This window comes from Brienomyrus brachyistius, chromosome 15 (assembly GCF_023856365.1).
Source record: "Brienomyrus brachyistius isolate T26 chromosome 15, BBRACH_0.4, whole genome shotgun sequence".
Taxonomy (NCBI): domain Eukaryota; kingdom Metazoa; phylum Chordata; class Actinopteri; order Osteoglossiformes; family Mormyridae; genus Brienomyrus; species Brienomyrus brachyistius.
The window spans coordinates 2,607,993-2,622,782 of record NC_064547.1 but is presented as its reverse complement, the minus strand read 5'-3'; the positions used below and the strand labels follow the sequence as shown (position 1 = coordinate 2,622,782).

The 14,790-nt window shown below is 50.2% G+C and overlaps 1 protein-coding gene across 6 annotated transcripts in view; it reads left to right on the top strand.

Moving 5' to 3' along the window:
* LOC125708373 (phosphatidylinositol 4-phosphate 5-kinase type-1 gamma-like) overlaps positions 1-14,790 on the top strand; it is a 31,967-nt gene that overhangs the window by 4,776 nt on the left and 12,401 nt on the right. For all 6 annotated transcript variants that reach the window (XM_048975847.1, XM_048975846.1, XM_048975843.1 and 3 more), the window contains exons 2-7: positions 9,991-10,022; positions 10,187-10,264; positions 10,390-10,520; positions 10,939-11,056; positions 11,973-12,125; positions 13,975-14,274. In XM_048975847.1, coding sequence (XP_048831804.1) covers positions 9,991-10,022; positions 10,187-10,264; positions 10,390-10,520; positions 10,939-11,056; positions 11,973-12,125; positions 13,975-14,274 — 812 coding nt within the window. The remainder of the gene's footprint in view (positions 1-9,990; positions 10,023-10,186; positions 10,265-10,389; positions 10,521-10,938; positions 11,057-11,972; positions 12,126-13,974; positions 14,275-14,790) is intronic.

Here is a 14,790-nt window from a genome sequence, read left to right as displayed (position 1 = left end):
CATTTAAGAGGCGCCGAAATCTGCCTTGCAATGCAGTCTAGTGCAACCCATGTTTAAATGTAGCGGAAATGAACCTTGGAGACCGGGACCCACTGCATATGGTCACAGTTAGGGTTGGGTGGGGGTTAGGGTTGTCATTGTTGGGATTAAGGTTATGCCTGTAGAAATGAATGGAGAGTCCCCACAAAGATATAGATACCTAGTGTGTGGATGTGCGCGTGCATGTATTTTGCATGTTTTTTCCCAGTGTTTGCATCAACTGGAATCTCTGAATTACCCAAAGTCTGTGATAGGATCTGTGTGTGTGTGGAACCTGAGACAGACTGACCTGATGTCAAAGGTGTGTCTGCCTTATTACCTCTGTTTCCTGCCAAGGATGAAGTTTCAAGGACATGTGCCGACAGTGAGACATGTCATTATTTAACACGATTGTAATGCAAAATATGGCAAGTTACTGTACAGTGCAAAAGTCTGAGGCAGTCAAAGAAAATAATACTAAGAATTTCTTTTGTAAAAAGTGCTGTCTTGCAGGACGTCTTGCAGATGGGCTAGAACTCTGCATCAATTCCCCAACATCACTACAGGCCCGCTCCAGCTATTCCACACATTTGTTAAATTACACCACCAGCTCACTTAATAAATTAACTTCATTAGTTAAGTAAATTTAATTAGGAAAACATGGCATGCTAGTAGTTGAGTCAACAAATGCATGGTTTATTGGATGGTTACTGCTAGAGGTGGCTGCCCTTCGCGGACAACTTACTCTACAAAGAGCAAGTTGAGGGAGGCGTAAAAAAGAGTTTCCCCAGGGGGATCAATAAAGTGATTATTATTATTGTTTTATTATTAATAATACAACTGTGGTGAATTTAGGACAGATTTGGAAATGGCTGTACTGTGGCTGATTATAAAATGAGTATGATCAGGATGCCAGTTCATTGCAGGCTGCACACACACACAGTGTTCCCTGCCTGGTACCGTGTTCTGTCTGGGATAGGCCCCAGGCTTACAGTGACCCTGTCATTGGGGGTTGGATGTTTGGATGGACTGAACTTTTTGCATCCTTATTCTGTGCTCTGCCCTGGCTGCCGGCACCGCTTGGAGGCTGAAAGATGTCTGTCAGATCTGATGAGGGTGTGGCCTGCCTGTCGACATCACGGCCCTGTCTCTGTGCCTCGCACCCTTCCTGGCTGTACCCTGCACCCACCCTCCCCATACAGTGAAGCAGGGTGAGGCGCCGCAGTGTTACACTGTAAAAGGGGCTGGTCTCCCTCACACTCTCCCTGCATGCACATACACGTTCTCTTAAAGGTCGTTCAACCGAAATCTCGCAAAATAGTCTGCTCACTAATGCACAGCATTGAATGCTCATTCCAAACCTTTTTAGAGCTAATTTGTTGTTTGGTCACTGAAGGACCCCCTTCCTTTGAAGCATCTTTCTGTTACTGCCTGACTGTTGGAGATATTTATTGATTTATTTAGAAGCATTAATTCCTTTATTTCCTATAAAGTCTGTCATGCCAGCTGGATTTGCAGGGTAACTGATTAAAATATTGCCTGCATGGTAATCCGCCCAAATGAAATGTATTTTATTTTTACCTTATTCTGCTTCGGTCACCGAGGCCCCAGTTCTGCGGGTCCTTTAGTATCTCCGCAGCCTTGCTGACTGGGCCTTTCTCTCCATTCAAGCATCACTGGAGCAGGAGAGCTTTGTACGGCTCGTAAACGCTGCTGATTCGCGTGACCCTGTGTCACCGCTGCTGTTTAAACAGCTGCCGGAAAATGTCACTGCCAGTTAGTCTGCAGTTTCAGGCTCGCTCCCTGTTTCAGGAAATTTTAAAAGAGGACCAGCTTAGGGCCGACGGACCCCCATGTCCCAAAACAGCTTAGGGTCACCCCCAGACCCCTCTGCTGTTTTCGGGTGCCGGAAGGTTAAAGGATGCACCCAGAGCGAAGCTGTGAGGCTCACAGCGATGGCGCCTGTCGAACGCGCGTGTTGCTGACGGTTACGGGTCTCCCTCACTCTCAGCCGGCCGACCTTGAACGATTTTGGAGATCGATGAAAGAGAGCGGTTCCTGTCCGGAGGGCCTCAGCGATGACGGCAGAAACAGCGGTTATGTAATGCCGTCTTCGGTGTCCTCCCCAGCCGGCAGGTTGGGGCTGTTTCAGTGCCGCACCTGTTCAGCGGGGTGCCGTGAGCCTCTGACCTGCTCCGGCGTGCTTATTTGGAGCAGCGGTGTCCCACGGGGTGGGGGGGGGGGGGGGGGGGGTGGCGGCTCAGGGGTGCTGTGTGCAGATTCTGAGCCTGATATGTTCCCTCCCTAGGATGCTGTGCTGTGTCCCGTTCGCTGGTTTGATTAGGATTAGCTCACCTGGCTGAGAGATGCTGCTCCGCAGCTACTGGGTCCCCTAAGTACTTAGAACGGCGTAGCTTTGGCGAGTGACTCGTAACGATGACTAATAAGGGCTGGGGTGCGGCTGGTGGGAAGCTGGCCGGGGGTCTGGGGGAAGATGCGAGACCCCCCCCCCCGCAGGTTTCCCGGTAGTACTAGGTCATGCTGCACAGAAGCTCGTTAAGCAATGACTGCGGTGGGTATGCCACCCCCTCACCCCCTGAAGAGGAGGCAGGAATCCCAGTTTTAAGCTGCAAACTCAGTCAGGTGTTCAGTGACTAAACGCTAGTGTTGGCCAGTGATGGTGAGGTATAGTTGTGTCTCCTTGAGACAGACCTGTGTGTTTCTAAAAAATTACAGTCCTTAATTCAAACTGTATTGAATTAAATATTATGTATATAAATCATCTGCATTGGACAAACAATCAATACATTACTACTACAAGTTCCATGTTGGGTAGTTCTGGTAGCATTATTGGTTCTCGGTCTCACACACAGACACGTTCCCTCCGTGCGGCTTTTAACAAGGTGAATGTGTCCTTCCTTTTTGCATGTGGCTTCCTTTGGCTTCCCCCTACTTAATTGCGACAGATGGGTGCAATTTAGAGGCCCTCGGCCCACCAGGGCTCCGTTCTGTCCTCAGCTTTAGTCTTTTGACCGGAGAGGACGATTTGCGTGCCATGTGTGACAGACCAAGCTGTCACAGAGCTCTGCCTCGTCACGTTTCTTAACTGGAGCCCTGCGTCACCCGCTGAGCTCACGGGGCAGCACAGTGCAGCGCGGGGCAGCACAGGACAGGCCTTTCCCAGTCTTTACTGATGCCGTCAGCTCTCGGAGTTTTAGGCAGTGTGGTGTTTGATGTTGATGAATGTATTGGTGGAAATATGAGATCCCAATGCACTCTGGTACCCCCCCCCATCTAATGCGTTCATCTCCTAATTCTCAGTCCCAGTTTGATCTTTTAATAAATATTTAAATATACATAGACATACAGTGGGCATCGGTGCATTCTCCGTCTGGATATGCATCGCCATTTCGCAGTTTTCATCCTTATGATGTTTCTGCAAATGTCTAATTAGATTCGTTGTATCATATGACGGTCTGTTGGTACCACATCTCGAAATTGCATTGCAAACATCGCAGGAAGCTGCTGGGTTACTTTTGAGTTTCCAATCTAAATAATTTCCACACGGCTGACATCCCCGATAGTTTTGTAGTTCCAAGCCACGTGCGATGAAACCTCACAATCTGCGTGGCTGATGTAAATGAGGCAGACACGGGAAATTAAATGGATTGGGCTTTGGAACGGGATGTGGTAGCCGATACCAATCGATTAAAAAATGCCTGGATGGGCCCTGATTGCCATCTTTGATATCGGCTTGGGACGTCACCGGCGGAAACTCATAAATCTGTTCGCTTATGTTCTAAGACCTTTGTTCATTCTATCCCATGATCCTTTTAGGCAAACCCATCTACTTGCTATGTAGGTAATGGGTTGGTTGTGGAGTTTGGTTTTCCTGGAGAAATAAAGGAAGTAGATGCAAAAGAGATTTCTTAAAAATGACCTCCAGCCTAGTGCTAGATTCATGCGATAAATAGCGCAGGACTTGAGTTTAAACTGCATGTACACTTACGATATTCTCTGATCTTGGCATCTCTGCACAATATATTCTTTTACTAAGATGCTATTGCAGTTTTCTTGACGTGCGTATATATATAGATACTCTAGAGTACTCATGGACTAATGCATCCCACACTCGGTGCAACTTCTGTTGGCACAATTGGGATGGAAAATTGTTGCCCTCTCCGTGAGGATTGGCTGAGACTGTGCTCTCAGGCATTGCCAGGGCTTGCAATCAGCGTTTTGGATGCAGTCACCTTCACACAGTCTGAGAAACTGGAGGCATGTCCGGAGACGCGGTAGGCACATACCCAGTGGTATCTAACGGGCCGTGGGAATTGTTGGACGTCTTGGTTCTCAACATCATCCCACAGAGTTGGATGAATTTATGAGAATTGCTGAAATAAATCTTCCGTTTTATAGCTGTCTCAGCTGTGAGCAGCTTCACCGTTCTGATCTGTAATGGGGCAACTGTTTTCAAAGAGTATCTTCTAGGGAATTAGTTGGCTTTATTGCATGGTTGAGGGATTTTATGTAGGAATATGGCTGGTTTATGCCACGCCGGCTCACCATACATGCCAGCGTGGAATATTTCTGGTTATTAAACTTGAGCTGATTTGAGATGTTTGATTCCATGCTGGTCTGGTCTTCAGGATGCCATGCATGGTATAAATGTGTTCCCTTGGGTCTGCGAAGAGTTTCCTGTCATGGTAATTAAACAGTTTACTATTTGTACGTCCAACCTCAGCAGAGAGGGACTCCACAGGGGCCTGGTCTGGTTTTTCTGTTTGTGGAGTTCCTGGCAGCTTAGCAAATATGACAAGAGGGACCGGCACTGAGGATTTGAGGATGTTGTCCCTCACCATGGCGACTGCCAGACGTGCAACAGCACCTCCCGATCCCAGCCCATCACGGCCTCTGCCAATCCTCTGCTCTTCCGGACCGGTTTTCGTCAGCCATCTGCCTGACTGGCCTCTGCAGACGCAGTATCCTGGCAATGGATGTGTACGATCCAGCCAGAGGTGTTACCCACTAAGGGATGGCATCGGTATCTTCGGCGCACGCGTGATTACTGAGGACGCAGGTGTTTGGCACAGAGACCTACTGGGAAGTGGCTGAAACGTAATCGGACCTGACCCATAGATGGAGGAGGTGTTCCGGTCTAAGCTCGGCACCTCACCTCAGATGTATATGTGGTGTCTCGTTTCACCAGCACCAAGGGAAGGACCACTGGAGAGCTTCCGTAATCTCCAGTGATCCTCCTGTCCTAGGTGCCATCCAGATAGCAACGGACCTCGGGAGTCCGTCACCGCTGCTCGTCCCCACAACACGGGGGTGCGGATGTGCATGCGGAGCACAGGCAGAAAACTGGCGAGTTCCCAGTGCAGAGCCCTGCGTGAGGCTGCGTAGGCTGGCCTGCCAGAGGTAGCTGGCCGTGGCAAGCAGTCAAACCGTGACGAAGGACAGCCAAGCCTGTAGTAATGCTGGGGGATTGTTCCCTGACTACTAGGGGCAAGGATTCAAGGGCTTTATTTGCCACGTGCAGAGTTGGACTATAACCTGCAGTGAAATGCAAGGTGGTCAGCGAGAGAATTTGGATAGTGAACTTATGAAATGCAATACGACTTAAAATAACAGTATAATAAAAATGTAATACATAAGGAACAATAAAGGAGACTCAAATATGTGCAGCGTAGCTCATGTAAAGTGCACAAGTAAGGGGCGAATGTTTAATTACAACTGTCAGTTGTAACTGTAAGTGACAGAAAATGTGAAAACATTAAGAAAAAACAAAAGTTTAAAGATGAGTTTGGACAGAGAGACCAGGATGGCGTCCAAAGACGTCTGTGTCATCTTGGAACCAATTATGGAGATTCTGACAGCCGGTGGGCTTTCGTGTTCGTTGCGATTCTTCTTAGACTTTAAGAATATTATCTAAATCGAGAATTCTGGGCAGGTGTGAAAGCTGTTGAACACCCACTTGAAACCATCAAAACCAGCACAGTAGTGGATTACCTCCCGAAGCATGTGCTTTTGCATAGTGATTCGCCAGTGTTCCCGTCTTGATATTGTATAGTGAGAGCATCATGTTACGTGCCCAGGCTCAGAAGGAATGCAGTGTCTGGCAGGCTTTTGGGGAACATCTGTGCAGATGTATGTGGAAACTTGCCTTAAGTGTCTGCTCAAATCATGTAGGTTAGGCCTTAGCATAAGACGCAGAGAACTGGCTCCGTATCTCCCTGACTGTCCAGGCCTATTGATTCTGGGTTGTAATGGCGATTCTGACAGTCTCTGGGCTTTCATGTTCATTGTGATTCTTGTTGGACGATAACAGTGTTATATTATGGACTAAATCAATAATTCTGACATCAGCCATAGGACAAGTCAGCAGAATGTGAAATTTTCTTTCTTATCCAACTTAGCAGGTTTTAGGCGGGCAGTTCTTGCAATAAATGTTTAACTGACACTTCTGTTCTCACAATGGGCTGCGGTTATTCAGTGATCTCCTGCAGCAAAGTGCTTGATGGTAGATAGTGCCTGTGTGTATCGTTAGCATTTAATGTACGAGCTTCAGCAAACGTGCCAGGTTAATTAAATGCTTATCTCCCCAGTGTTGGGGCACCTACCTACACGTGTTATTGGTTTATCTGCGTGGAGCATTGATTTTGGGTGAAACTGCTGTTGCTAAGCGGATAAAATGTAAGCTCGCCTCGGTGACATGGTGTGTGTTGTTACGGTGGTGATGAAGGACGGCCCTGCGTTCTCAGAGATAAGCGCTCGGTGATGCTGTTTGATGTAACATCCGTCTTTGCTGAGTGTGACGGCGTGTGCAAAGTGCTGGCCGATTTTGAATTACGATTCCACACATTCCGGGGGGGGGGGGGGGGGGGGGAAGCGGAGATGGGTTTTCATTACTACCAGAATTGCTCTTAAGGAAAATTTATTGGCTGTGTGCTGCCTTGTGGCTTCAAGCTTCTGTCAGTGAGAGTTTCAGGGAAAATACGAGAGTCCCGATGTGCGCATTTCAGTCTGAGGCAGCTGTATATTCAGCTCACTTTCCGAAACGGGGCTTCTGTTTGTTTTTACATTTAGTTTGACTCCTGCGCTGTGTGTGGAGTTTGCATGTTCTCCTCACGTTCTATAGTTTTCTCCTGGACTCTCTTCTTTTCTCCAGCCCAGATACGTGTAGATGGGTGATTTCGGCGACTGTTCCGCTGCAGCAGTGTGTTGTACGATGGTTTTGCTGAGGGGGCAGGTTTTCAGTGTTTTCTGGGTGTGGGGTGTGGCTGTAGGCGTCAACAATGTGTCCTGTGAGCAGCTGAGGTAACCGTGGTAACGGAACAGCACCATAACATCCTGCTTGGTTAGGGAACTGTCATGGTTTCCTATTGGACACCATCAGGATGGGATGCTGCCTGCGGGTGCTGGATGGGTGTGGCTCTCGGATGTGGTGCTTCTACTCTTCTGCAAGCTCCTCTAAGACGATGCTGTCAGTCGCTCCTACTGACTCCCAGAGCATTTTCGTATTGGAGCTTGGGCCCCGAAGGGGACTCTGCTGTGAGTGCTGGTTTTTATTGTATATCGCCTTCACTAACTAGGAGTAAGGGAGGTTTTCGCTGGATTGTATGAGCCGCCGAGCTCTGAAACGTTCAGTAAAACCTGCGAACGGCTTTGCCTTAAGAACCCAAAATCACAATGAGGGAACATTTTTATTTTTTATTACCATAACTGCATTCAGCCTACATTCGTGTGGCATCTACATTCAGGCCCATTTAAAAGAGCCTTTGTGGATAAAAAGCCTCGGTAATCAATGGGTCCCCAGAGAGCCATGAGAACAAAGCTCACCCCTTGATGTTGGACGTTTGTGAAATGAAACGCCATACGGCAGCGTTTGAATTACACACTGGAAGCTCTCTCATTTGTTCCACCGCAGCCTTCATATGAGATGGTCCTGCACTGTCATGACGCCCCAGTTTTGACAGGTAATGTCAGGCTAACCACACATGTTACAGCCTCTCCGTATCGATTTCCGAAGCTGATGTGTCCGGAAGGAGAAACCTGTTTTTGCTGGTTCCCTGCCTGATCTGTTTCTTAAGATCTATACCTTTGACAGAATGCTTGCGAACTCTCTCAGTATATTTCCGCAAGCAAAAGTAAGATACGCTGTATATTTTTGCTGCCGCAAGTTCGGAAACACTCTGGCGGAGTGTGTTAATGGGCGGAGTCTGAGCTGCCTCACATTGAGGGGGAGGAGCCTAGGGGGTGTGGCTGTAGATCTCCTGCTGATACACATGAGCTTTTCGTGTCATTCTCCAGTCTGGCTGGTTTTTTGCCGTTAATCGTTGCCAGGGCCTTAGGAAATGTCGTGGTCGCGAAGGCTGCTTGCCTCTCAGATTCTCCTTCATGGTTCCTGTTAAACCCTCAGATGTTTAGCACGACTGACCAGCCTGGCCAGAAGTCCCACAAAACCGTCGATTTGGGCAAAGCATAGGACAGACGTGGTTTGGTTTTCGCCATCCCTCTCTCGCCTTGGCCCGACCACGGCCCCCCTTGTCATTTCCCTGAGACGGGTGGCCTGGAAAAAACAGCCAGCTGACCTGGATGGGGGTGCCATGGAAACGAGGGAGGGGAGCCGGGAGAGCGTGCGGATCCGTGTCGGATGCATCTGCTGCGCTGATCCGGCACCCGGCCCACGGTCATGCATGTGAATTTCCGGCAAAGACAGACATGTTTTCTCGTGTATGACTGTGTGAAATGGAGAATTTAACTTGCTGACTGGGCATTGAGCTGGGTGGCCGGTTGGGGTCTAGAACATAAGGCCGTTAATTTGCAAGAACCACCCCCCACCTCCCCTGCAGAACTTTTCTCGCCACTGTCGCTTCCTGTGACATCCTGAGGTGAATAGCCTGGTAGTCAGCCGAGGTGCTAAGCTGTAGGGGTGGACGGGGGGGGGGGGTGTTTATACCCCTTATATCTGAGGCTAGTAGCTTGTTTTGAGAAATAAGTTGGTTGGGAAGGCAGAGCAAGATGGGCTGGTGATTAAATATGTTTTCAAGCGTCTCTCAGAACTATCGAATGTGAGCTTTAACTGGCAAGAAATGCAGGATGCAGGTGACAGGCGGTGGAAGGTGCTGGAACCAGAGCAGCGACAGGCCAAAGCAGGCCGGAGACCAGCCGATCTTCTCGACATGCATGAGGTGGACGTATCACCAGCTGTGGGGGGGTGGTGGTGGGGGAGGGTGCCAGGAGAGACGCTGGAAGCGGCGTCACACCATGGGGCTTGGAGGCGAGCGGTGACCAGCAGTCACGCCACGATGACGACGGCCTCCTCGTCACTTGCGGCTGTAGCCAGCATAGCTGTCTAAGTCCCGCCCCCTGTCGCTTGATGAGGGACCATACAGCTGATGTCAGAGAGAGGGGCGGGGGGGGAAAGCAGTGCTTTTAATCTGTTTTGGATCTTTTTCTCCCCAAAGCTGGTGGCAGTCGGCTTTCAAGCCTGAGTGACTGAATGAGACGCAAACACACTCGATATCGATAAGGAGAATGGGGACACATTTAATGCCACTCGCTCATTTTTAAATTGTTGGGCCCCTTTTAAAGGTGCTTGGTATTCGTAATAATTTCAGTACATTCCCACCATATGGGCGGCTCTGGAACCTTCCTAGTGTTTCCTGTTAATTCCACCTGAGGGCAGTCAGTTGGCGCCTCATTCTGGGTTGTTCCCTGCCTCGTGCCCGTAGATTCTGAGGCTCCGGACACCTGTGACCATGCGTCGGGCAAGCGAATATAGGACATGGGTGGATGGATTGCTGTATCTCGGTCCATCCCCGCCTGCCTGTCCGCCGCCGGCGTCTCCGTACACCGTCGTCTTGGAGCGAAAGCAGCCTCCCAGCTCAGAGTCACGCTGCAGATCTCCAGCATGCAGCCTTTGTTTACGGGCAGCTCATCTTATCTGCTCTTTCTGTTTCCTTTCAGATGTCACAGCTAAGAAGTCGGTTATAACAGAGGTAAGGGCTGTTCTTCTGCAATCCCCCATAATGCTCTCTGCTCTGCCTGGGAGCGTGTCGAGTGAATCCGCAACCCATGTCCTTGTTCGTGGAGCCTTGAGCTGCACTTCCTTGTTTTAGTGTCTGCCGGTTTTAGCATAGTCTACCTCTGCCCCCCCCACCAGCTGGTCTCCGCCACTGCTCCAGGGAAGAGGATTGGTCATCGGGGAGTGGACGCGTCGGGGGAGACCACTTACAAGAAGGTGGGGCTCCAGGACCAGGATAGGTAGCCCCCCCCCCCCCCCCCCCCAAACACACACATCTGAAGGCCAGTGACCCAGACTGTGTAATGATGGAATGGATCACATGGTCAATTCTCTCCTCACAGACCACGTCTTCCGCCCTAAAAGGGGCCATCCAGCTGGGCATCGGGTACACTGTGGGCAACCTGAGCTCCAAACCCGAGAGAGATGTTCTCATGCAAGACTTCTACGTGGTGGAGAGCATCTTCTTCCCCAGGTGACCCAGGGCAACGCAGTTCGTCTCTGTGGTATCTTCATGAGCACCGATCATTAGCGACCGTGCTCTGTATTACAGGGAATGTGCTAATGACTTGTAGAGTTATTTGGCCATTTAGTTTTGCTGTCAAATGGTTCAAGCAAAACATGCTAAATATAAAGGTAGCAGGTAGCTGTGATGGTCTATAGACATAGATGCATGATGGACAGGAAGTGACATCAGGTTAACAGGAAGAGAAAGTTTTATATAGAATAATGGAGCGATGCACAAACACAGATTCAATCGTTCAAGAGGCAGGACTGTACAGAGTAGGTATAGTTATGAGGACTAATTTAAAACGGCTTCAGGTGTGCAGGCAAGAAGGCCGCTGCTTGTGTCAGTGTTCTACTGATGGTCCCGCACTCTCTCCCCCCATCAGTGAGGGCAGCAACCTGACCCCAGCTCATCACTTCCCCGACTTCCGCTTCAAGACCTACGCCCCCGTGGCCTTCCGCTACTTCCGGGAGCTCTTCGGCATTCGGCCCGACGACTACCTGGTAAGGGGCCAGTGGGGGTCACCTGGAGGTGCAGCTTGTAAGCAGTGGGAGCAGGAGGGCTGCACTGTCCTCCCGCAAAGGGTGGGGGGTCCATGTGCCTACTGACTATCCCCACCCCTGGGAAAATCCCCTTCGTGCATGTGGGTGTCATCTTGTAGCACACGGAGCTCTGGAAGTCGTCCACGGTTGATTCCTTCAGGAAGAGGAGCCCTTGGAGTCCTTCGCTTATAAATCCTTCTGTGTCCGCGGGTGACTCCTGTGCCTAATTCTCAGGCGTTGCCAAAGGCACCCTGGCTGCCGCCCTCTCTGTTTCATAGCAAACGCTGGAGAATTTCCCACCTTTTGGCCCTTTTCCCACTGGCATGTAGGAACTGAGCCATACCGCGAAGAGAGACTAGCTACAGTGCAGTTCCAGCTCACTTTGGTTTTCCACTGCAGAATGGTCGGCTCGGTAAAGGCGTCGCTGGGTTTAGAGAGCGACAGTGACATGAACCCGAAGAGACGCTCATTTGTTGTTCACATGGTGTACATCATGATTTGCTAAGGGCGATTTTTATTTTTACGGCATGCTAATTTCCGTTAGCACATCTGTGAGGAAAAACCGTGTTGTTTTAGCAGCAGACGCTAGCAGAATTAGCATTAGCTTGTGTAAATTTGCATTACGGTCTAGCTTGGGTACATCAGTGGTCCGACTCGGAACGTGATGGCAGTGGAACGGCTCAGGTTGTGGTTACAGTGGAAAAGTTCCATATTATACTGGGATCACTGTTAAATCTGAAGGTGCTGTCCAGCCCCCAGTAAGCTGCATGGTTATACCTCTACATTTAATTATAACTCTCTCTTGCTAAACCCCACTCCCCCCCATAATTAATCATCCTGTCTACCTCTACCCCCCCCCCCCCCCCCCTTCCTGCAGTACTCCCTGTGTAATGAGCCGCTGATCGAGCTCTCCAATCCTGGGGCCAGTGGCTCTGTCTTCTACCTCACCAAGGATGACGAGTTCATCATCAAGACCGTCATGCACAAGGAGGCTGAATTCCTGCAGAAGCTGTTGCCCGGCTACTATATGGTGAGTTTGGCCACGCCCCCCGGACAGTGATGGTGAGTGGTACCCCCCAGGACCATAAAGTGCCGTGACCTGTCAGGGTCGGCATGGATAGGGGACGTTTCACTTTAAGGCTGATTAATTCTGCCCGTCACACTCTGAGAGGCTCGTCAAACAGAGTTATTTTGGGAGCCTGCTTGTGCCCCCCTCCCCGTCCTGCTGCGTCCTGGGGGCTGAGCATGGATATTCATGCTGGCTGCTCGCTTCCCGGGCCGGAGATTATTTAGTGAGGGGCGTGTCCATGTGTGCAGGAACCGAGAGCTTGCAGACCAGAACCCGGCTGTTGTTGGGGATCAGGCTGTGCCCACAGACACAGAAGCTGCTCTTTCTCCATCTCCCTCACTTCCATGCTCCTTCCTCCATCTCTTCATTTCTCCATCCCTGTCTCCCTTCCTTTCCTCTCTGCTATAGTCTCATTCGCTTCCTTCGGTTTCCTGCTCTTCCCCCGGACGACGGGGTCCTGGGTTCGGAAGGGGGGCTACCTATCCTGGTCCTGGAGCCCCAGCACCTGTATTTCCCCATCTCAAACTCTAGTAGGCGCTGTGCACACCTCGTGGGTTTGTGGGCCAGCCATACATCTTTTCTTGTGTGACTTAATCTGTTTATCGGTTTGAACTAACTGGCTTACGGCATGACTGATTTCCTATTTATGAGTCGGCATTATTCTGGGATCCATTGTTATGCATTGTTGGCTGGTTAATAATTAATTGAGAGATTCGTTTTTTTAGGTGTAGACTTACAAAGGGCTAATAAAGCTGTTAATAATGAACGATCTAGACATCAGCAAACGTGTAATTTGCTTGAGGCACCACAGTGCCCTGAGAGATCAGAGGGAAAGGAGGCCTCCACACTGCCTCCTCTCAGCCTCCGCACTGCCTCCTCTCAGCCTCCGCACTGCCTCCTCTCAGCCTCCGCACTGCCTCCTCTCAGCCTCCGCACTGCCTCCTCTCAGCCTCCGCACTGCCTCCTCTCAGCCTCGGTTCTTTGCTGGTCCCTTTGTGAGTCTCCACCTCAACCCCGTCTGCCTGTGAAGTTGTCTGACGATGAATTACGGTGCCTGTATACTTTCCACTCCTTCTTCGCCTAAAGGTTGCCGCTGTTTTGCATTTGAATGAATGAAAACCTGCACGGTGATTGTGCATAACCTCCCTGACAAACAGCTCGGTTTTAATTAGCACAGTGTTTCCGTTAGCAGCTTCTAATAGTGCGGAATCTCACCCTCACTGCAGCACTGCCTCTGTTATTCAGATGGCATTTCACACATCCTGCGCTAAATACAGTTTTCTATTTTAAAAAGTCTTTAGAAATCCGGCTTAAAAGTGGGAGGCTTTTTCACCAGCTGGTCACGCTGTCACCCACCCGTCATTTAAGGGCATTTTTTTTTTGGGGGGGGGGGGCGTATATTTTGTTATTTATTAATATTTATTAATTTGGTGAAAGTGAAAATGTTGGTGGGTAATCCCAGCCCGTGCCAACGGCCCGGATTTGTGGTTGGTCTGTTCATACGCCGGCTGGTGGTCGTTCTCAAAGACCGGAAAATGTCATTTCATCCCCATCACACACCTGCACATCAGGCGCTTCGTTGTCTTCGCAGTGGCGGAATAAATTATTCATCAGCATTAAGAATAGAATGTAAAGTATATGTTGACAGCACGGTTATTAATAGTCTGAATTACTTATGTTATGGAATGATCACAGGTTTAGGGAGGTATTTGCTCTTAAACTTCCTCAACTCTCACTTCAGATGTGATCCTAGGTTCTTTCTCCTGCTGGTTAACCCTCACCCCCCCCTAACCCCCCCTCCCTCCTGTAGAACCTGAACCAGAACCCCCGCACGCTGCTGCCCAAGTTCTTCGGGCTGTACTGCGTCCAGTCGGGGGGGAAGAACATCCGGGTGGTGGTGATGAACAACGTGCTGCCGCGGGTGGTGCGGATGCACCTCAAGTACGACCTGAAGGGCTCCACGTACAAGCGGCGTGCCTCCAAGAAGGAGCGCGAGAAGGCCAGGCCCACCTTCAAGGACCTGGACTTCATGCAGGACTTGCCGGACGGCCTGATGCTGGACGTGGACACCTACGGGGCGCTGGTCAAGACCCTGCAGAGAGACTGCCTGGTGCGTGGGTTGCGGGCGGGGGTGCGGGGGGGGGATGTGGGGGCCGTCACTGCCCAGCATGGGCTGATATTCGGAGCTGCACCTGGAGCCTCCAGGCTGCTGATGAAGGTTCCTGGAGGAGCTCTGCTGTGGGATGGTACTTAACCTGAAATGGCCTCCTGCTTAAGAAAAGCTGATGGCTGTCAGCATGTCTTTGTCATATGGTGGGTTTATGGATCAGTACACAGCTCTGGAGTCTCATAGGGCCTGGGCTGCGGGTCTGAGTCCAGTCGCTGATACAGATGGACTTTCCCTTCAGTTGAGCTCCACCTTCTCCTGCCCCTTGTTGGCTCTCTGCACCCATTGATTGTTCCTTTGAAATGGATTCACTTGGCAGTACTAGAGGCTCTGATATGTTGCACTTACGGTGCTTTTCCACTGGCCCCGGTTCCATACTTTTGGTGCTTTTCCACTGCGGTAAAAACTGGTACCGGTGCTGAATGACATCACAACATGACCCAAGGTATTTTGTAGCGA